Here is a 21950-nt window from a genome sequence, read left to right as displayed (position 1 = left end):
AGCTGCACAATGGGCTATTAGCGTTGGTTTGAGGAACGACCCAGAGAATAATCTGAAGACATGTCATTACAATTTTTATCCTCTGCATATAAGATAGCTCCCTCACTTTTGTAGCCCGACAACTTGCGCGGAAAGTAACCATTTTCTTATCAGTCCTTTCTGGGACGAAAATGAAATGGAGATGGCTTGTTGGAAGATCGGATGCATTCACGCTGGATCCAATGTCCCTGAACTACGATATTTATTGCCTTCGATTTCCGTCCCGCAGTGGACTGATCATAAAGACACGGCTCTCAGTGGAACACCGAAGTCAAGCATCATTTCCTGCGATTAGCAAGCGGGTGGGTGGCCAACTTGATCAGCCTGCGTAGGGACTGAGGGTGTGCACTATCGGTCCTCGTTAAACTATTCTGACGTGTTGCTGTTACTTATTCCACTTGGCCCAGAACTAGGCTAGACCAAGTCCAGAAGACCGTTCACGGACAGAAAATCATATACCATTGCCGGATCCTCCAAGATAAAATTCTTCTCTAGCCCCATGCAGGACAGCAAATGATCGGGTGTAGCCTGGTGAACATTCTAACGTTAAGTGCTCGACCTAGCGCTCAGGTTGACTGGCTACCAAAGCAGGGAAGCCATCCCCTCTGAAGAAGATGAAAATTGCGATGGTATGCCTTCGGATCATCATCAAAGATGATTCAAAGATCGTCCCCCGTAGCCCATTGTGCAGCCTAATTAGCCTAATTAGAATCCGAGACAAAAACTTCTTTGGGGGCCTTCCTCTGCTTCACTACTTTAATAATGAAGAAACGAACTTTATAGAGGTATTTAAATTTTTCATCTCGTTACAGATAATATAACAAGAAAATTGAGTGGAACCTGGACAGACGAAATATCGTTCTGTCCATTTTATAGATTTTCTGACAATTCTATGTTCATCAGGCTGAATGCAGTTTCCTGATTGTCATCTAGCTGCAAAAAATTCATATCCTTGCGGACAGGGCGGAATTCAGCTAAATTTTCGCAATTGCGATGTCTCAATTAAGCCAATCAGAAGCCAGTATTTCTGTAAACATATCGCATTTTGCGATATGTGAAAATAAAGGCTTTTGACTGGCCAAATTTGTCCATCGTAATTGCGAATTGCTGAATTCCACCATGGAAAAAGCCAAGGATTTACGAAATATAGATTTTTCTTGTATTCATACGATAGATTAATGAAGAAGCTAGCATGAAACTGAAGGATTTTACACAGTACTGATATTTTGTTTAAAAAAATTCATTAAAGAAGGAAACTTAAGATAAACTTCCTATTCGATTTGAGGACCCCCTCTGATGTGGGGCTCGCGGCAACTGCCCGTATGCCCCTGCCTTACTCAGGCTCTCTCTAGCTCGGTATAAATAAAGTACCTACCTAACTTCGATTCCCTGCGCGAATTGCATGCAGTGACAATCGCCCTTTAAGTCACGGTATGTCGATGATTTTCTTGAGTTGCTAACCTTATCTCTTTAGTAGTAGTAGTAGTTCCCTTACGTCACACTAGTTGTAGTTGTTGTTGCAGTTTCATTTACGTCGCACTAGAGCTGCACAATGGGCTATTGACGACGGTCTGGGAAACATCCCTGAAGATGATCCAAAGACATGCCATCACAATTTTGATCCTCTGCAGCGGGGGTGGCACCCCCTCTTCGGTAGCCCCACGACCTGCGCATGAAGTCGAGCACTTTACGGAAGAACAGTTTAACGAGGACACATACCGCACACCCTCTGTCCCTACGCAGGCTGACCCGAGTGGTCACCCACCAGCACACTGACTGCAGCCAGTGATGCTTGACTTCGGTGATCTGCTGGGAACCGCGTCTTAACGATCAGTCCACTAAGGGACAACCCTATCTCTGAACACGATAATAAGTTGACCTTCACTACCATATCTCTGACGTAACAGGACCATCCTATTTCTAAGTTCCAGGCACTGTGGTTCATCGCGGGTTTTATATTCGCGAGTGAAAGAGAAAATAATCCTCTTAAATTTATTTCACCTGAGTTAATATGCTTATAATTCATGATTCTCTTTGAAGGCGAAACAGAAAACTTGTTTGTGAAGAACAGCCACATAAATGCCAATTCTTCGAATCTGAGGAAGAGTTTTGCAACAAGTATCACAGCTATTGCGACCTGGAAAACCTGTATTTGGGCGTAAGTCTTACACGTGCTTTTCTTTATATAAATCTATTTTCATTTGCCCCAAGTCTAATGCATCAAATTTAAAGTAACCAAGTATAAAGTATACAATTTAAAAAAATTACAGTGTAAGGAACTCACTGCACCGGATGCAAAGTGTAAAGTATACCTTTTAAAGTTTGTATTGTATAAAATGTAGCATATTTGAGGAATAAAATATTTAAAGAAGGTTTACTTTGAAAAAAAGTGTAATGAATCAGGTACAAAGTAATCAGGTTAAAATTTGCGTTGTAGAAGGTGGAATGCGTAAAATTTGAAGTCTTAGGCATTCTAATTAACGATTACATTGTGGGGAGATTAAAACATGAAACTAGTATGAAGTATTTAAATTTTTTGATAACCGTCATTGAACAGCAGACCCAATTTTGAGTCTACAAATGCTCAACTCCGTAGCCTTGTAATTTTGAAGGCAACCCAGGAGACAGGAGAGCTCGTGGACCAATAATTAAAAGAAATTTTGCCTTTGTGGAGGACTTTTTGATGGGATTCACCCTCATTTGCGTCACGTGGAAAGGAAAACCACGACGGCAAGGGGACTCTAACCCATGATCCATCAACCACTGCAAGCAAAGGACGGAATTCATATCGACAGCCATCGCTGGGATTCGAACCCGGCTGATCTCATTAGGAGGCGTGTTCTCTATCCCCTGAGAGTGAGCTTCATGTATGCTTTCTGATTTATCGGAGTTTAGCTAAAACTTTAACGCGTTAAAGTGTGTAAAATTTCTCAATTTAGTATTAACTTGAAATAACACACAATCTTCGGAATTTTCCCACAACAAATTTGGATTGGTGCACTGTCTGGTAAATAGTAGTTGTATGGACTTCAAGCATCCTGAGGTACATATTAATATGATGTTGGTCCCCGTTTTGCATCGATGGCAGCCTGCACACGCTTGGGAAGACTTTCAACTAGTTTTTTGATAGGTGGCCATAGGACTTAACTTCCATCACATATGACGTGAGTGCGCTTGCAGTAAGGATGCTCGATTTGGTTGGCTACGTAATTTGAACTCTAATTCGCCCCAAAGACGTTCCATGGAATTTTTTGGAGGCCTCTGATGAGACTAGTTCAGTTTTTGAACACCCATTTCGACAAACTATGTCTGCGCAAGCCTTGATGTGTGAATGGAGCAGTTATCCTACAGGAAGAGAAATCGGCCGAAATATTGCCACAGAGTTGGGATTGTCCAGCATTGTCCAGAATGCCGACATACATCTCAGAGTTCATGTTTCAAACCACAGGAGCAAACAGGCTCAATTTATTATTCATAAGATTTGTGAGAAATAATTTATAGCATGATATAATAAAATATATTAACTGTACCAGAAAATAATATCAATATTTTGAAATTTTTATTTATTTTTTTAGGTTTTTAAAGGAAATCCCGTGTGTCAAGATGATTGCTATAGCTGGCAACGAGTAGTTGACGAATATAAAAACGTTATCTATGCAATGCTCGAAAACCAGTTAATTAATCGTCATGAGCCAAGGTAACGATGATTTTACGAGTAAAAGATATTAAATAATATTAAAACCCAAGAAAAAACTTTTTTTATAATCTTTCATAGAAAAAAAATTAATGAATGTTTGTATCTAAAAAATTTTAAAACTAGTGGGCTGCGTCCCCTGCTCGCTCACGCTCACCAACCCCCGAAAATTGCTACACAATCTTATATGGTTTGCTTCGCTCGCTACTAACTTAAATACATTGCAAATGCACAAAATTCTAAGAATTCAAAATAATCATTCAAATCCATATAACATTTTTTTTAAATTACATCTTTTTAGTAAGTACTAAGTCATTAAAATAAATTTGAATTCAAATAAATGACATGTAATTCGTCAAACCTATTAGGAATGTGCTATAGTATAAAATCTTAAGATAAAATTTCTAAAACTGATATTCCTTTAAAAGGTTAAAATTTTGGCTAAAATTATGTCTATTAAAAATTGAAATAAGTGAATTGCAATGGAAAAACCTGCATAAACAAAACATGTTTTTAAGAAATAATAACCATGAACGATTCACAGTTTTGTTAAAACCATAGGTATAAGTCTTAGAACTTTGACATACAAAAGAAATACCTGCAGAAACAAAACAATCGACAAAATACTAAAATAGAGATCTATCGACAAAGACTACTCACTTCTGCCTAGCTTAATAGTATGAGATTGCCGCAGATGATAGGGTGAATTTCGGAAGAGATCACATATGGTGAGAATGCTCTCTCTGGTTATTTCAGTTTCCGTTTTTAAAAGCGCTATATGTTGAGCCGCCTCAGCTAGAATTGGCATGCGACATTTTTAGCAGCAATCATTGGTCGATTTTTCTAGCGTTGACATTCGGGGAGTTGTAATGAGGCTTTTTTTGTCGCCATGTAAGAGAAATATATATATCAATGATGATGCTGAACAACAGGTTGCGCTTTAAATCACTTTTACAATTTTTCTTTTACGCTTTGATTGATTAAAAATGTCGTTCTTTCACTACAATATATGAATGTGACTAATGCTGAACGTTTCAGAAATCTAGTAAAATGATTATCCTAAATTGAAAGATTTTGAAAAAATGATGGGTTTTCACTTGTTTTTCTTTCATTTACAAGTCAATTGCTTGTAGCGCAATCTGTTAAATTGTTTAATTACTTTTAAATTAACGAGTAAAAGTTTTGGTGAAAAATGTTTCTGCAATCTCATATTTATATTTAAAAACCATCAGTCTAATCTTGAATGCTACAACCACTTATTAACAAATCATGGTAGTCAAGAACATTTTTTTTTCTTTGCTCAAACATACTACATTTCATTTTATTACCCAATTTTGAGTTCAAGGCTATTTTGAGTCACGGCTTGAGTTCAAAGCCGTGTTCTTGTAATTTTGAACCCGATCTAGAAGATAAAGGAACTCTAAGATCAAGTATTGGGTTTTAGGGACAAAGTTTTGCCTTCGTAAAGGACTTTTTGATGGAACTAACCAGCATTGGCGTTACATGGAGAGGAACGCTACGAAAGCCTTCCATGGTTAGCTTGACGGCAAGGGGGCTCTAATCCGCGATCCGTCTACTATTGAGGACATTTTACATCCGCACTGTGGTTGGTGCAAGCTACAAAATTATGAAAGACTTTTTTCCGCGCATGTGTATTATAAAAGAACTACTTTAATTCGTCATTTCCTGCGCAATATTTAACGAACTTTTATTTCTTCCAATTTTAAAACAATAATTTTGTCGTTATTCTTTACCTATGACAAGTTCGTATTGGTCAAAATTAGTAGATGAAGCTAATAACTTCTTTCTAGCTTTAATACCAGCAACTTTGAAATCATTGCATGGGATTGCAATATTTATAAAAGAGTGATTTTAAAATTCAGTGGTCTTGAAAAAAAAATTAACTTCCTACGCTTATTTCGTTCTAACAAATTATGCACGGGTAAAAAAAAAGGACACCATTTTTAAAAGCTTCAAGCTTTATCTTTCAAGTTGTGCTAACAATATTTGCTACTAAAAGTAAAACTGTTCACATAGAGTTAGAGTGGAAGCAGTTCCTTATTTTTGCTCAATCTCTGTAGGTTATCGTTATATTGAACAAATAAAATTACTATACACTTTCTTCTTAGTGTAGCACATGTTCCGTATAAACTATACGGCCAAAAGTATCCGGACACTTCCTACTGTAGCCCACGTTCCGTATAAACTATATGGCCAAAAGTATCCGGACACTTCTTACTGTAGCACACGTTCCGTATAAACTATATGGCCAAAAGTATCCGGACACCCGGTTGTTATGGTAGTGGAAGTATAATGGTGTGGGGTTTGTCTCATGGTTTGGCCTGCATCCATTAGTTCCTGTGGTTGGAAACATGAACTCTGAGATGTATGTGGTCATTCTGGACAATGCTTCCCTGCAAATTCTATGGCAATATTTCGGCCCATTTTTCTTCCAGCAGGATTACTGCTCCATTCACGCATCGAAGCTTTCACATACGTGGTTTTTATATCCGTCGTTGAACAGCCGACCCAATTTCGGGTATACGACTACTAATGTTCAACTCCGTAGCCTTGTAATCTTGAACCCAATCCTGAAGACAAAGAAACTCCTGGATCAGTACCCCCAGAGGTATTGATTTGTCATGGGAACATGGAAGACTTTGTGACTCGACAGATTTAACGTGCATCAGTCACCATTTACTAGTCTTCGGCCGGCTGGGATCGAACTCACGAACTTTTTGACATGGGTCCAGCGTTCTACCGACCAAGCAATCCCGGCCTGTAGCACAGACGTGGTTTGACGAGATGAGTGTTCAAAAACTGAACTGGCTTTCTCAGAGCCCTGATCTAAATCCCATAGAACGCTTTTGAGATGAATTAGATCGCAGATTACGTAGCCAGCCAAATGAGCAATCCTCACTGCAAGCACTCACTTTCGCTGTGATAGAAGAGAAGTCCATACCACAGGGGGTGTTCGGATGCTTTTATTCCAGATAGTGTTTTCGAATCCAAGGAATTGCTTACTCTGCCGCCTTTTACATACTAACGAAATGTTCTAACACAAAACATATTTTTTCTTTAAAAAGAAATATCGACTTTGAGGAGTAATAAAAAACAGATATGATTGAAAGGTGACTACTGGGGGTTGCTGAGCGGAGCTTCTTAGCAAATCGAAATGATAATAAAAAATTTTGACAGTAATGTTAAGTTAAGTGTTAAGTGTTGTATTAATAATAATTACAACTAAAGAAAATTATACTGTGCATGAACTAAACCAAGATAGCCTCTACCTACAATTATAATTTTATTATTTTTTTCATTGAAAAATTGTTTGATTGTTCCTAAATCTTGTTTCAATGAGCTCAACTTGTAAAAACTTTCTTTAAATGGTTTTTAAGATAGCCTTTAAATAAAAAAAGATAACCATCAAATATTTTCGTTCAAGTATGTATAAACTACTGAAAATTGATGATTTTTAAAGGTATTTATACCTTTAAATTAATTATTAGTCGTTGGAATTTTGGGTTTTAAAAGAGTACTATCTTTAAAAAAAAAATTAAAAGTTTTGGAGAAAAGAAAAAAAAATTTTGAAAGGGGGGCCCTCAAAGCTACATTTATGCTAATTAGTGAAGTTATTCTGCCTTTTTTTTCAATTCTCCTTTAAAAATAAAAAAAAATAAATAAAAAACACTGATTTCAGTTTCTAAAGTGCGCTATGTAAAAAGATGAAGTTCACGAACGATTTTTACGTTTTCATTATTCATCCAGTTCTGCAGCGGCAATGTTTGAAATGTTGGCAAGTGCAACGCATTTATTTTTGTTCCTTTTTTAAGACTGTTTAACCGGGTGCCATTTGTCAGCAACGAAGGAGAACCAGCACTTTGTAGGACCTATGGATTAAAGCATCGTCTATTATTTGAGACAGAATTTAACAGAACAATTACTCTGAGAAATATACATAAGACTATTGGGAAAAATGAGACTAATGTTCACACTATGAGAGGTAAGTATACAAACTTATATACCTCAAATATTGAAAGGATTTACTTTGAGCTAGAATTACGCCCATCTGCACAAATAAATGCCTGAAAATTGACATTATGGATGGTTAACTGAATATAAACAATAATAAGTAAGGCCCGGATTTTGATGACATTTGCATTTTTTTGCATTTTTGGACATTCTTTGTCCTTTAGAGCATTTTTTGAGATTTATAGGGCATTTTCTTTAAAATTTTGGGGCGTATTTTGCATTTTAAAGCATTTTTTAAATTTTTTGTTAAATTTTTCTAACTTTTATTATTTTTTATAATTTTTTATTATTACACTGACTTTCTAGGACTAAATTTCTAGGATATTAACAGGTGAAGCAACATCTTTTCAAATTGAAGAAGAATTGTCAGTAAGTGTGACCGTCTTTTTCAAGTACGCACCAATAACATCAGTAGACGTTGAAAGAAGCTTCTCCTGGTATAAAAATTTGTTTTCAGACAAGAGACGCTCGTTTACATTTCAAAATATTAAAAAAAAATTTAATAATCCACTGTAATTCTGATATTTAGTAATATTATGAGATGGAAGTTGTTATATTCATTTAAGTTTCTATACAAAATGAAAATGTTTTGGAGTCAATATATTTTCCTTTTTTTGTGTTATTTTTGGATATAAAACATATTTGTCAAACTTTATTAAAGGTAGAACAAGTATTGCATTGCTTTATATTTTTTGAAACGACTAATAATAATTTTGAAGAGTAAAACATTGTTTTAGTTCAATATTTTTACTTCTATTTAAGTAATGTCATAAGGCATTTTTAGCGCAATCTTCGCATTTTAAGGGCATTTTTTGCACTTTTAAGGGCAATTTTTGCAGTTCATAAGGGCATTTTTTGCACTTTTTAAGGGCATTAATTGAGATCATTAATTGAGATCATTTAGGTCATCAAAATCCGGGCTCTAATAATAAGCGACCTAAAACCGGAAGAAATGGAGAAAACTTCCGGTGTATCCTTCCACTTAAGAGGCGATCTTTGAACTGGCGTAACACAGAAAGTATGTAAACCTTAGGGCAAACTTGTTTCGGAATTTTCTTTCTATTGTCACGAAAATGTTTGCACTAAAAACCTTTTCGCAATAAAGCAAAAGTATTGCAGTTTCAAACCTTTCATTAAAAACTATTTTTTTAGGCTTTTTTAAAAATGTTTTGTCATTTAGGTAAAATGGTCATAATGACGTTTCAGCTGACGTCACACTAGAGATAGGATCAAATTGCACTGTCCATTAAAATTTCGTGACAAGGTGGATTTTAGCTGAGCATGCAAGTCTTAACGCGAAAAGAAACCTTATAATGACCTAGATTTAAGATTATTTTCACCCTGAGACTAGCTTTATTAAAGGAATTGTTTCATGCTTGAAAACCCGAGGTCGACCTCGATTTAAGATTCTTATATAGAAGGTTGTTTTCCAAGGTTTTAAATTAGGGTAATGTGCGTTGAATAAAGCAGATTGCCACAGATCTCGTTTTAAGGTTTTCACGTAAACCGCATAACAAACCTTTTTACCACTCACAACAAGTCCCGCAGTGGACTGATCGTTAAGACGCGGTTCCCAGCAGATCCCGAAGTCAAGCATCACTGGCTGCGGTCAGTGTGCGGATGGGTGACCACTTGGATCAGTCTGCGTAGGGACCGAGGGTGTGCGGTATGGGTCCTCGTTAAACTTTTCTACTGTAAAGTGCTCGACTTCGCGTGCAGGTCGTTGGGCTACCGAAGAGGGGGTGCCATCCCCTCTGCAGAGGATCAAAATTGTGATGGCTTGTCTTCGGATCATCCTCAGGGATGTTTCCCAGACAGTCGCCAATAGCCCATTGTGCAGCTAGTGCGACGTAAATTAACTACAACAACCACTCACAACAAATTTAAAAAGATTAATATCACAACATAAACGAAGAGTAAGGTTTGCGTGTTATCTTTTATTTGGCTATACTTGTGTGAAATATCACCGTTACTTAGTTTTTTTGGGTTTCATCTTGCAGATCATAGCATGTTAGCGGAGTCTTACAAATTCATATGCTGTTTGCTTCGTTAAAATTAAAATTAAAAGAACTCGTTACATTGTAAACACTACAAGTATAATAATATTTGATGGCGCTTTTTAAGCGCAAAAATCAACCGGAAGAATAACGCTGAAGTCTTACGACAAATTTCAACCATTAAGCGCCATAATGTTCTTTATAAATGTTCTTATATTCCCCTCTTGGCTAAACCACTTCTTTTCTAATTGCAATATGCTTGACTCGTTACTTTCTCCATACATTTTGTGTTTCGACACTGAGGACGGTTCTTTTTTTTTTGTGAAGCGGAAACTAACATTTCTGTGTCGTATTGGAGTTCTTTTGCTTTATTTATTTATATTTATATCTACTAAAATTTTCAGAACAAAACCGTCGCCCTCCAATGAGGTAAACCGGGTTTGGATCCTAGCTATGACTGGTTGATTTGAATTTTGCACTCGGCTGGCACCGATCACTGTGCTGACGAAAAAATTTACGAGGTACACTGATCATGGATGAGAGTCTCCTTGCCGCCATCAGGCTAACCGTAGGAGGGTTTCGTGTTTTTTCTAACTCAAATGAGGATTAGTTCCATCCAAAAGATCTCCACGAAGGCAAATTTCTCCCAAAACTTGATTCAGAGCAGGGGATTGAGCGTTCGCCTTCCAAGGAAGTGAAGCGGGTTCAAATCCCAGTCGATACGAATTCTGCATCCGGTTTGCACCGACCACAGTGCTGACGTGAAATATCTTCAGTGGTAGAGGGATCATGGGTCCTCATCATGTAACGCAAATGTGGGTTAGCTTCTCCAAAAAAAGTCTTCCACGAAGGCAAATTTCTGCCAATACTCGATCTAGGAGTGCCCTTGTATTCTGGATTGGGTCAAAATTACAATATCTCAATCAATATATACAATATCTCAATATATACAATCAATATATACAAAATTACAATATCTCGGTCAATATATATATATATATATATATATATATATATATATATATATATATATATATATATATATATATATATATATATATATATATATATATATATATACATATATATATATATATATATATATATATATATATATATATATATATATATATATTCAAAATGTAGATAAAACAAGGGAAAACAATAAAAAAAGGGAGAAAAGAAAAATAATAATAAAAATAACAAAAGACCGGAAAAAACCGGGAAATAATGGACAAAAAACTTAAAAACTTTTTAAAAATCTGGAAAATAAAAATTTTCAAAATTGTTTTTAATTTTTCGTCTATTTTTTCAGGCTTTTTGTTATTTTTATTATTATTTTTCTTTTTCCCCTTTTTCCATTGTTCTGTAATTTTTCCCTTGTTTTCTCTACATTTTGAACTTATTTTATGAGTTCTATTTACTTGCAACTTATGCGAAATGAATAAAACTTATTGTTTTTCATAATATATATATATATATATATATATATATATATAGTCCATAATACCTGCCTCGTATCCATTAAATCCTTATCCTTAAAATCCTGTTCTTATCCTAAAAAAATAAATCATGCATATTATAAGTTTTGGTAAAAATAATGTAAATTATTTTTTCCCGCAGACATCATCTTTGTGTTGAAAGTATATCCGGATGAATATATTGATCCTAGAACTGAACCAGCCATTTATTTTTCCATTCACGATTCCAGGAGACTTGTGAATCCTTTCAAACATGGTATTAAGCTTTTAGTACCGGGACATCATTTAATTAAAGTCACTGAATATGTGAGTATTGTTTACAAAATACAAAGAGTAACTACTGTCGTGCCATCACGAGATGATCCTCTCCCCTCATCCCGATATTATTTTTAAAAAAAACTTGACTGAGAAGTTCATCTCGCGATTTACCAGACCTTTCAGAACTCTTACTTGAGTTGCGATGGCTCAGGGGACAGAGCGTCTGATGAGGCGTACTGGGTTCGAATCCCAGTCAATACGAATTCCGCATCCGGTTTCCGCATACCACAGTGCTGACGTAAAATATTCTCAGTGGTAGACTGATCATGGGTTCGAGTCCCCTTGCCGTCAGGCTAACCGTGGGAGCTTGTTGTGGTCTTTCTCTCCATGTAGCGCAAATGCGGGTTTGTTCCATCAAGAAGTCCTCCACGAAGGCAAATTTCTCCCAATACTTGAACCGGGAGTTCCTCTTGTCTTCTGAATTGGGTTCAAAATTACAAGGCTACAGAGTTGAACATTAGTAGTCATAAACCCCAAAAAATGAATCAGCTGTTCAACAACGGTTATAAAATAAAAAATCTCTTACTTATTAGAAATATTAAGATCTTTATCCTACAGGGTGCGTTCTGAAAGTAATGCACATTTTCTGGGGAAAATAGATTTATTGATCCTATGGGTACAAATGGTTAAAATTCTTCAAAATAGTTCCCTTGTGCATCAATACACTTGCGGAGACGATTCTGCCACGTCTGGGAGGCACCCAGGATTTCCTCGACAGGAATGCCTCTCAGGAACCTTGTAACATGAGCTTGGATGTCCTCCACCGACTCCCAGTGTCTTCCCTTCAGCTCTCTTTTCAGTCGAAGGAACAAAAAAAATCACACGGCGCCAAGTCAGGGCAATAGGGAGGCTAGGGCACCAAGGGGAACTAACTTTGGGACAGGTAGTTATTGCTCCTCCAGTGGCCTTTAGCGAATTTAATTCTCTCTTATTTGGACATTTTCCTCTTGACTGTAGCTGTTCGAAATTATAATGCAAGATTTTATTTCGTTTAATATTTATTACCCGAACTAGAAAAAAAAATGGAGTTATTTTTTTTTAAATTTAATTTAAGGAAATGCCGAAGTTTGCCGTTCAGAGATTTGGCAAGATAATTCTAAATAAATAATAATAATTTTAATCAATTTTTGATTAAAATTCGAAGCTCAAACAACGCTAGTGTGGAAAAAAACTTAAGATTAAAACATTGAATCACAAACTTTTTATTTTCACTAAACTGTAGCGCTTCTTTATGTTAGAAAGATTTTACCGTATTACGTATTATCCCACATTTTTCCGAAGGTAGGTCTTATAGCCGTCGTTGAACAGTCGATCGAATTTTGAGTTTACAGCTACTAACGTTCAATTCCGTAGTCATACAATTTTGAACCTGATCCAGAAGACAAGGGAACTCCTAGATGCAGTATTAGAAGAATTTTACCTGGTGAAGGACTTTTTTGAGGAGACTAACCAGCATTTGCGTAATATGGCGAGGAAAATCACGAAAACCTCTCAAGGTTAGCCTGATGGCAAGCAGACTCTAATTCATGATCTGTCTACCACTGACGTTATTTTACGTTATCACTATGGTCGACGCGTGCCTTTGTGCGGAATTCGTTTACACCAGCCATCGCTGGGATTCGAACCCGGCTTACCTCATTGCGATGTGAGCGCTCTATTTCCTGTGCCCCACGGCTCCAGTACGTAAGTTTGCAGTAACTACGCATACCCGCTAACCATTTTAACATAATTAAGTATTTAATATTTCTTATGTTAATAGTGCACACTTCATCAATGCTGGCTCAGGTGCAGTTGCTGGTTGTTGCTTGTTGGCTGGCAAAGCCGCCAGCCAACAAGGACGAATCATAAAAGACATTAATTAAATAGGGGTCTGGATACAAAGAGCGGAGGCTTGGCGACAAAATGGAAAAGCGTATATCTTTTGCTAACACCCCTGAAAGTTAATCGACTGTTCTGTTTCCGCCTTCACCACGGATGTTCATACCTGTTACTTTTTCCCGTAATCACTGGTATATTAATGCTTCGAAATTTTCATACGGGTTTGTGTGATACGATAGGTAAAACAGCGAAATTTCTTTATTTGATAACTAGACATTTATTGACTTATGGCTAAGGAAGGACCACACTTAATCTAATTGAATTACCCGTTAGTAACCACTTTTATTTCTTTTCCACCACGTGTTATTTGGTTATTCTGCAAATAGTGGATTTGTCTTGCTAACTCTTAATGATTGCGATTTTCAACTGTAAAAAAAGTAGATTAAATTAATATGTGCAAAAAATTTGCTTCTTTGGGGTAAAAATTATGGTACGCCTGCTGATTAGAGGGCACCGAAATTTCGCCTATTTTTAAATGTATCCTTACAGGGCTCGAAAAAACTCAGAAATTTTATCCGTCCCCGAGGACGGCATGTCCAACAATGTACCCGTCTTCATTTGAAACTAACCCGTATCTTCTAAATAAATAAAAACATATTTTTCTCCTATTTGTTATAAATATTTATATAAATTGCACAATGAATTAGTAGTTACTAGGAGGCTTCGCCCCCTGCTCGCTGGCGCTCACCAACCCCCGGAACTGCTTTCGCAGTTCATTTCGGATTGCTTCGTAATCCGATGCTCGCTTTGCTCGCTCATTGGATACGTTCTTAACGTCTAGCTTTTGTATACTTTTTTGAACACTGAAGTTCCGAAAACTTTTCACTGTAGAAAATTCTAAACCTGTGCATTTCAATATTAATTTGAAATTGCAGACAGTTCACATATTTTTCTTAATTACACTATTCTAAATTTCAGTTGTTGAGAAAAGTAACTGTTGTAAGTTTTGTTTTAAAGTCTTTCCCACCAGAGGAATCAAACCATGTGTTGTAAAACAATATGAAATAGTACTGAACGCCGGATGTAAAGCGTTGGCTTCGATGAAGATAATTTTGTGAGAATTTTTTTGATAATTCGGTGAGAATTCACCCGATTAGACATATGATGCTCACTACGTGCTCTTGCGCGCCCAAGCCTATCAATTAAAGCGTATTAGCGTTTTATATAATATAGATTAGCCATATGATGCTCACTACGTGCTCTTGCGCGCCGAAGCCTATCAATTAAAACGTATTAGCGTTTTATATAACATGGATTAGCCATATGATGCTCACTACGTGCTCTTGCGCGCCGAATCCAATCAATTAAAAATGAAAACTGTTGCCAGCGCGAGAAAAGAAATATCATCGGTTTTATTGATACATACGTACGTATTAGCGTTTTATATAATATAGATAGACTAGGATTACAAATACTATGATTACATTGTACAGTAATAAGAGAAATACTAGTTTACTAATAGTAACCTAGTATTTATTTTATGAAATAATTTAAATGACTGAAGTCAAGTTATCTGGAATGTCAATTTATGCGAGGGTACTGCGTTTTTTTAAATGAATCAAATATGACATTTGCCAGTTCCACAATCAAGCCAATGATTTACAGAGGTTTCTGCACAGAAATCTGAAAGGGGTTTCGCATTTCGGTAGATGTTCATAATTGCGTTTAACGCTTCTTGTTTAGGACCAGTACGTAATGCGTTGTTTTTTGTAAGTTCATTGCTGAAAAGCCCCTTTCAACCGCTACAGTACTCCCAGACAGAGAAAACATCAATTTCACCATACGCAATATGTTGCTGTATTTCTAGATTAGAGGAGTCATTTTAGAAGTGAGGCGCTAGACTCTTGTAAGATAACAAAAATTGAAAATGTATCACGAACATTAACGGGAAAATGGCCGTCCGCGCGGACGTCGGATTCGAGAAATTCGTTGTCCTTGGGGAATTTTTGACCGCCGAGGACGGGCGGTTTTTTGAGCCCTGTATCCTTACATATACTGAGATAGAACAGTAATGATGGAGATACCTACTCTTACAGCGAAGCTTCACATGAAAGTTAGTAAAATACACAAAATAAAGTGAGTCATCCGAATTGCATAGATGATACTGACCTGAGACAAGCTGTAGTTTCAGAGTTTTTATCTAATTTCATTGGGGATGAAAAAATGGAGATTAAAGCAAGAATCGATAGAAGGAAGTAGGAATAGAGAAATATCAAGAGAAAGAAAAGGGAGAAATATTCATTCTTCGAAAAAGTGGTAGTCACGATCAAAAAAAAAAATAGTGCGTGGAGTCCCTCCGCACGGAAGAAGTTAAACTTCGCAACCTGCGACGTTAATTGTAGAAGAATCAGCAGTCGTAGAAGGATCACTAGTTCTATTCAACGACTCTTTTTCCTGCTCCGCTCGCTTCCGTGCTCTGTAATCACGGTAATATTTTGCATTTTTCCCTCGTGGACCTCTTGAACCAGTGGAAGGGCTTGTGGTTGCCTCATCGTCTCGCCCTCGAAAATGTATTTGTATTAATAATGTATGTGAATGCGTCATAATATAATTTCAGAAGAGAAAACCTAACAATCAATTGATATTCACAAGAGACGTACCTTGACATAACCTTATAAATCCGTCGCATTGTGCATGGGATTGTTGTCACTCATTTTTTACAATTGTTATCCACTTAATTTGAAAATAAAAAATACTACCCTATTAAATTCGCGATCGCAACCCTCGAGTACGCCGTCTAGCGGGAGCCTGTAAATATCGGACATTAATTTATCACGTTTTCATTTAGTTCCATCAAAATCATTGACTGAATAAGACGCCATTTTTTAGCAGCAAATAAGAAACAAAATTTCCCTAAGGAAAAGGCCGAAGAACTTGAAAAAAATCTCCAGAATATTAGTAAATCTTTCAGGAACAGAACACGCCAAACATTTGAAGAAAAATTCCTCAATAATTTTTAATTTCTATTATCAACAAACTTGCAACTGATGACTTCCGATTTCGGATACTGTTACAGATGTGCGTATTAAGGTAAAATGCATTTCTTCTGTCTTCAATTCATTACGAATTAAAGTGAAGTCAACATTGCTTTCGTCTTTCCAGTGAATAAATATGAATTCAGAACATACAGAATTGTAATAGTTATAGCATATTCTTCTTCGTTATAGAATAGTATATATTTCTGTATCCATATAATTCGGAAAACAACAATAAAAAATTATCCAAGTTACTTGAAATAGTGCCATTTGTGCTGATTCTTAATTAATTTGTATCGTTTTCTTGGTAAGTATTTTTTAGTTTTGAAAGAATAAGTTCAACTAGAATTCAGCTATTCTGTTTTTAGCTACATATTCAAATTCATATCAATTATAAAATTTTGCTGTGTAGTATGTTTTTATCCTAAGAATTCTTTATTTTCCGTTTTTTAGTTTATAATTTTTTGATAAAAATTGTTCTCAAAATACTTTCTTTGAAAAATTAAATGGTATAACTTTATGTGTTTATGTATACTTCTTGTATATTCCAATGTTTGAAGTAATATGATTCAGAAAAGTATGGAATAAAAATTCGGTACTTACGTATTAACGCCACCGCCGCTACAGATTTGGCGGTTTTTAAGTGCCGCCAATCTACACTTAAAATTTTTGAGACAATTCCTTAAAATAAAACACTTTATTTAAAATCAAAATAGTCAATCGGATTTCGGTGGAAAATGAGCCGATATAGAGTTTAGCATAGATTCAAAACAATCATATCGCCATTTGAACTCTGATAAATAAGATTCCAAATGAAATAACATTTTCAAAACGTACGTTTACCAAGATAAAGTTTCATGTTGTGGGAATTGGTACATTTTCGTTTTTTCGGTAAAATATTTCCCTCCTGAAAAAATAAAATTTCATCTTGTTTTGTTTTTGGCAAATCCCAAAGACGAATTTTCGTAGCACTAAAAATGGCGACAAAAAAGAATTGATTTTTTGTTTTTGTTTCGTCAGCATTCTTTATTTTACGTTTCTTAGTTTCTAAATAATGATTTTTATTGAAACTTGAAATTTTTTGATAAAAATTGTTGTCAAAAAACTTTGTTTACAAAATTAAATTTCATAAAATTATGAGGCTTATGTATAGATACTTTCTGTTCATTTTAATTTTTGAAGTAATATGATTCTTAAAACTATAGAATGTAAAGTTTAAATGGGCCTTCATGTTATATCATTAAATTTAGTAGTACTATTTCTCGGGCATTAGGTTTTAACTCTTATAAGAATATACATATTTTTTTCAGTTAATGTACAAATATTTTTCCGATGTGTTTTGGATATTCCTTCGCTAATAAAAAGAGATACCATTTTGTTTTCGTTTGCATAAGAAAGAATATCAAGCATTTTTCTTTTTTAAATTTAATTAGCCACAATAAAAAAGGAACGTTGCAATGCTACGTGCTACATTAACGACGTCTCTAGAGTAACTGAATGACTGTTCATATAGAAATCGCAGGTATTAGTCTCATACAACAACGCCCCCTATAGTTCGTTGCGATCGCGAATTATATGTGTATCAAAACAAACTAAAAAGATATTTATAGAAAAACAATACTTTTATTATTTTTATGCTAGTGAGAACCAAAACAATATGGAAATGAATGAGGGAAAACTGGATCCTACCACGTGATTTCCCGGCCAATAAAAATGTATCGTTAAGCGTTTAACGTAACCTTGTTGGAAGTCGCATAAGAAGTATAACTTCAAAAAAAGGAGAGCGGAAGATGATGATACACTATCTGGCCCAAAGACACCCGGTTGTTATGTTAGTGGAAGCATAATAATGTGTGGGTGTTTTTCGTGGTTTGGCCTGGGTCCGTTAGTGCCTGTGGTTGGAAACATGAACTCTGAGATGTGTATGTGGACAATGCTGCACTCTAAACTGTACGGCAATGTTTTGGGGAATGCCCATTTCTCTTCCAACAAGATAACTGTTCCTTGCACAGACGGGGTTTGACGAGATGGGTGTTCAAATACTGAACTGGCCTACTCAGAGCCCCTATCTAAATCCCATAGAACACCTTTGGGACAAACTAGAGGGCAGATAACGTAGCCAGTCAAATCGGCTATCCACACTGCAGGCACTTACTTCCCCTGTCAGGATTTAAATTTCGATGGCCACTTATCAAAAACTTGTTAAAGTCTTCCCAGACGTGTGCAGGCTGTCATCGATGCCAAATGGGGACCAGCATCATACTGATAGGTGCATCAGGACGCTCTAAGTCCATACTACTGGATGTCCGGATTCTTTTGGCCGGATAGTAAAGAAGAGAACTGCTTAGTTAATGTTGGACAGAGTGATTGCAGTTAAAAAAATCAGTAGATAGATGCATATACGTCAGAGTAATGGAGTGGAAGCCACAGAAACGTTGCAAACAGCGGCAATTATGGTAACCGTATCGAAATCGATTTATGATAACAAGGCGCATTTTATTTCGTGTCCTGTTGCGTACTAGGGGGTGGATTGAGGAATGAGCTTCACGACACATTCGTACGCGTTGTCCAATCTTTCAGATGATCTTCTGCCCATCTCTCGAGCAAGGACCAGCACCATTCGTTACATCCAAATCTCCATTTGTTATGTCTACATCCATTAACAGCAAAAAGATAAGATTTTACAAAATAGTGGTTTCTAAATATCAGATCGAACCTCAGTTTAGGCAACGCACATTTTAAGAAGTAACCCTATTGCATTAGAAATATTCCTATACATGGTTAAGAGTCAATTTAAAATTAAACTGACCACGATGATTTGTGGACAATTTTATCTGAAAAACGAATGTATAAAACGTAGAAGAATATTCACTTAAAGCGCTCTTCAAATCACAAATTTAGGTACTCGATAAAATATTTTTTTTTCAAGTACCATCCATGTTCATAAAAGACCCAATGAAAGCTTTTCGTTATCTCAACATGTGTATTAGATTGTTTTCGGATAAGTCCGCCATTACTTTTGACTGTAATGGGAGTGCTACATACAGGGGACCGAACACGCATTTGGCACCTTTACTCCCCAAGTCAAAGCTCTTGATGGTTCGATCATGAAATTTTTGTGCGATTCATGATGGTCCAACAACATCTGATGGTCACCATCATCCAACATTTACCATCATGCGTTCATATTTTTTGATATGCCCACAAGCTTCTATTATTCCATGATAGAAAATGCTACTTTAATACACTATGATAGTTAATCATCAAGACGATTTTAAAGCTCATAGACTAATGGATGATGATTCGTGACTGTGACTGAGGATTCCAGTTATACATTTCCATGATGTTTTAATGGAAATTCTTGTTGGCATCCAGGAATAAACCATCAAAACAATTTGGTTTTTTTTTATGCCGGCCCATCATAAATCTGTGCAAATTCCTACATTGAGGTTAAGGTAGTTCGTAATCGTTTCAACATTTTATTTTTTAAGAAATTATGATGGAAGAAATTATGATGGAATTTTAGAAATTATGATGGAATTTTAGAAATTATGATGGAAATTATTATGTTATTCTTTGTTCAACATGAACAAACTATCAAAACAAGTTGCTAGTCTAATGTTGGGCTATCATAAATCCGTCCGAATTCCTACATATGAGTGATGGTTACTTATGTTGGTTACCATCAAAAAAATATAATTTTTCATGATTGGATTATTGATTATTACCATCAAATCTACGTTGGTCCATCAAAAATTTTGACTTTATTTATTTTAAAATTACGATCTCCGTATACCCCCCTGAGGTGGGTCGGAGTTCAACCTATCATTATTATTTTAAAATTACTGTCCAATGTTTATTTTAAAATTGAATTCCACCCTATGGTAAAATCTGTGTCATTCACTTCCGTAGAACCAATATTATTATCAAAATGTTCATAGGTAGAGCAACATCTCTTACCACAACCTTATGATACAAATTGCACATTGTTTAATCCTGAAGGAAGTACAGAAGAAAACTTTGACATCATGGTATGACCCTCCTTTATTGTATTGTATAATAATGGTTTATTGTATTGTAGTACTGAACTGTGCACCCTATTTTATGTGTAGTAGTATTTTACGTATGCTACGCTTTCTTGCATATCAATTTCTCCCATGAATAACTACAGAGTAGAGAAATTATTAATTTTAAGTTACTGAAAAATAAGCGCTTTCTTACTCTGTATTCGCGATCGCAATGCTCGAATACTCCATCTGGGGAGAATACAGAGCTTGACACCCCCCTTCCCTCTCCTCCTCTTCTGAGTTGCATAGTAATGTACAACGATATTTTCCCCTTCTTAATATTTTTTGTATTTAATTGTCAAAAGCATTTTTTAAAATTTCCACGATGCTTTCTTTTTGATCTATGCTCTATGTAGTTTTCAGTTCCATATAGTTTCTTAACTTAAAAGTTTTTAATCTATTTGGAAATCAAGACAGAAACTAAATTACTTACTTCTCCCATGACTCTCCACGCGCTAATGGTGAAAGCGTGAGAAGTGTTGCCATAGATACAGAGTTCTTCTCTACGCCACCTGTAGCCTATTTCGATCCCTAATTCAAGATGCCAAGCAAATTAACACTCTACTCACCATTTGCAATTTTAAAAAAAGGATTAAGAAGTTGATTTATTAAGATTAACGAGTTGATTACTCACTATTTGAAAAATAGGTAAAACAAAAGCTTACATGAAACTTAATTTTTGATATGATTGGTCAATGACGTCACAGCTTCATTGTGTCACGGAATGCTGATGGTTTTTTTGCGTTTTTGACTTCTTATCAACTCATACTTTGAAAAATGCACTATTTTCCCAAAGACTTTCTCAGAAACAGTAAAAAAAAAGTTAATTATCCTTTCTTAAAAATGCCTAGTGTACCAAAGAATGCACTATTCCCCATGAAAAATGATCCACATGAGGAGAAATAGTAATAATCCTTCCTAAATTTAGTGGCAAAAAACCCCAGATTGCCAACCCTTAATGTTAAGGGTACGAATCCATTAGTCAAATTTAGATTTCGTGAGTTGTTATATCGAAGAAATAGATTTGATTAGTTAATAAGCTAAAATAAAAGTTACAAAGATGAATAAAATAAGGATGGTAGGAAGGAGAAAAAGTCTCGCTGAGTCAGTGCATTGACACTCGCATCGAAGTGAACACTCCAAAGGTTAAACGTTTTGTTAGGGTATATATATATATATATATATATATATATATATATATATATATATATATATATATATATATATATATATATATACAAAATACAAAATTTTATTGTCATACAAAATAGTTTAGATAACGACATATCGAAAAATAATAAAATTCAAAATAAGCTATCGAAATAGGCAGCAGGTGGTGTAGAGCAGAACTCTCTACCAATGGCAACACTTCACATACTTTCACTATTAGCGTATAGAGAGTCATGGAAGAAGAAAGTACGTTTGTTTATGTCTTGATTTTCAACTAGATACAAATGTTTTAAGTTGGG

The 21950-nt window shown here is 35.6% G+C and overlaps 1 protein-coding gene across 1 annotated transcript in view; it reads left to right on the top strand.

The window, feature by feature from the left end:
- Window positions 1–1983: 1983 nt before the first annotated feature.
- The window catches only part of LOC139425857 (uncharacterized), a 28042-nt gene continuing 8075 nt past the window's right edge, over window positions 1984–21950 (top strand). Inside the window, exons 1-5 of the mRNA XM_087162327.1 lie at window positions 1984–2197; window positions 3615–3736; window positions 7567–7736; window positions 11386–11549; window positions 20356–20445. Coding sequence (XP_087018453.1) covers window positions 3699–3736; window positions 7567–7736; window positions 11386–11549; window positions 20356–20445 — 462 coding nt within the window. The 5' untranslated portion in view covers window positions 1984–2197; window positions 3615–3698. The remainder of the gene's footprint in view (window positions 2198–3614; window positions 3737–7566; window positions 7737–11385; window positions 11550–20355; window positions 20446–21950) is intronic.

Source organism: Parasteatoda tepidariorum, chromosome 4, assembly GCF_982258835.1.
Source record: "Parasteatoda tepidariorum strain Cologne lab strain chromosome 4, Ptep-v5.0, whole genome shotgun sequence".
Classification (NCBI taxonomy): domain Eukaryota; kingdom Metazoa; phylum Arthropoda; class Arachnida; order Araneae; family Theridiidae; genus Parasteatoda; species Parasteatoda tepidariorum.
Note: the sequence above shows the minus strand (reverse complement) of the source record. Positions and strands in the feature narration are given on the sequence as shown.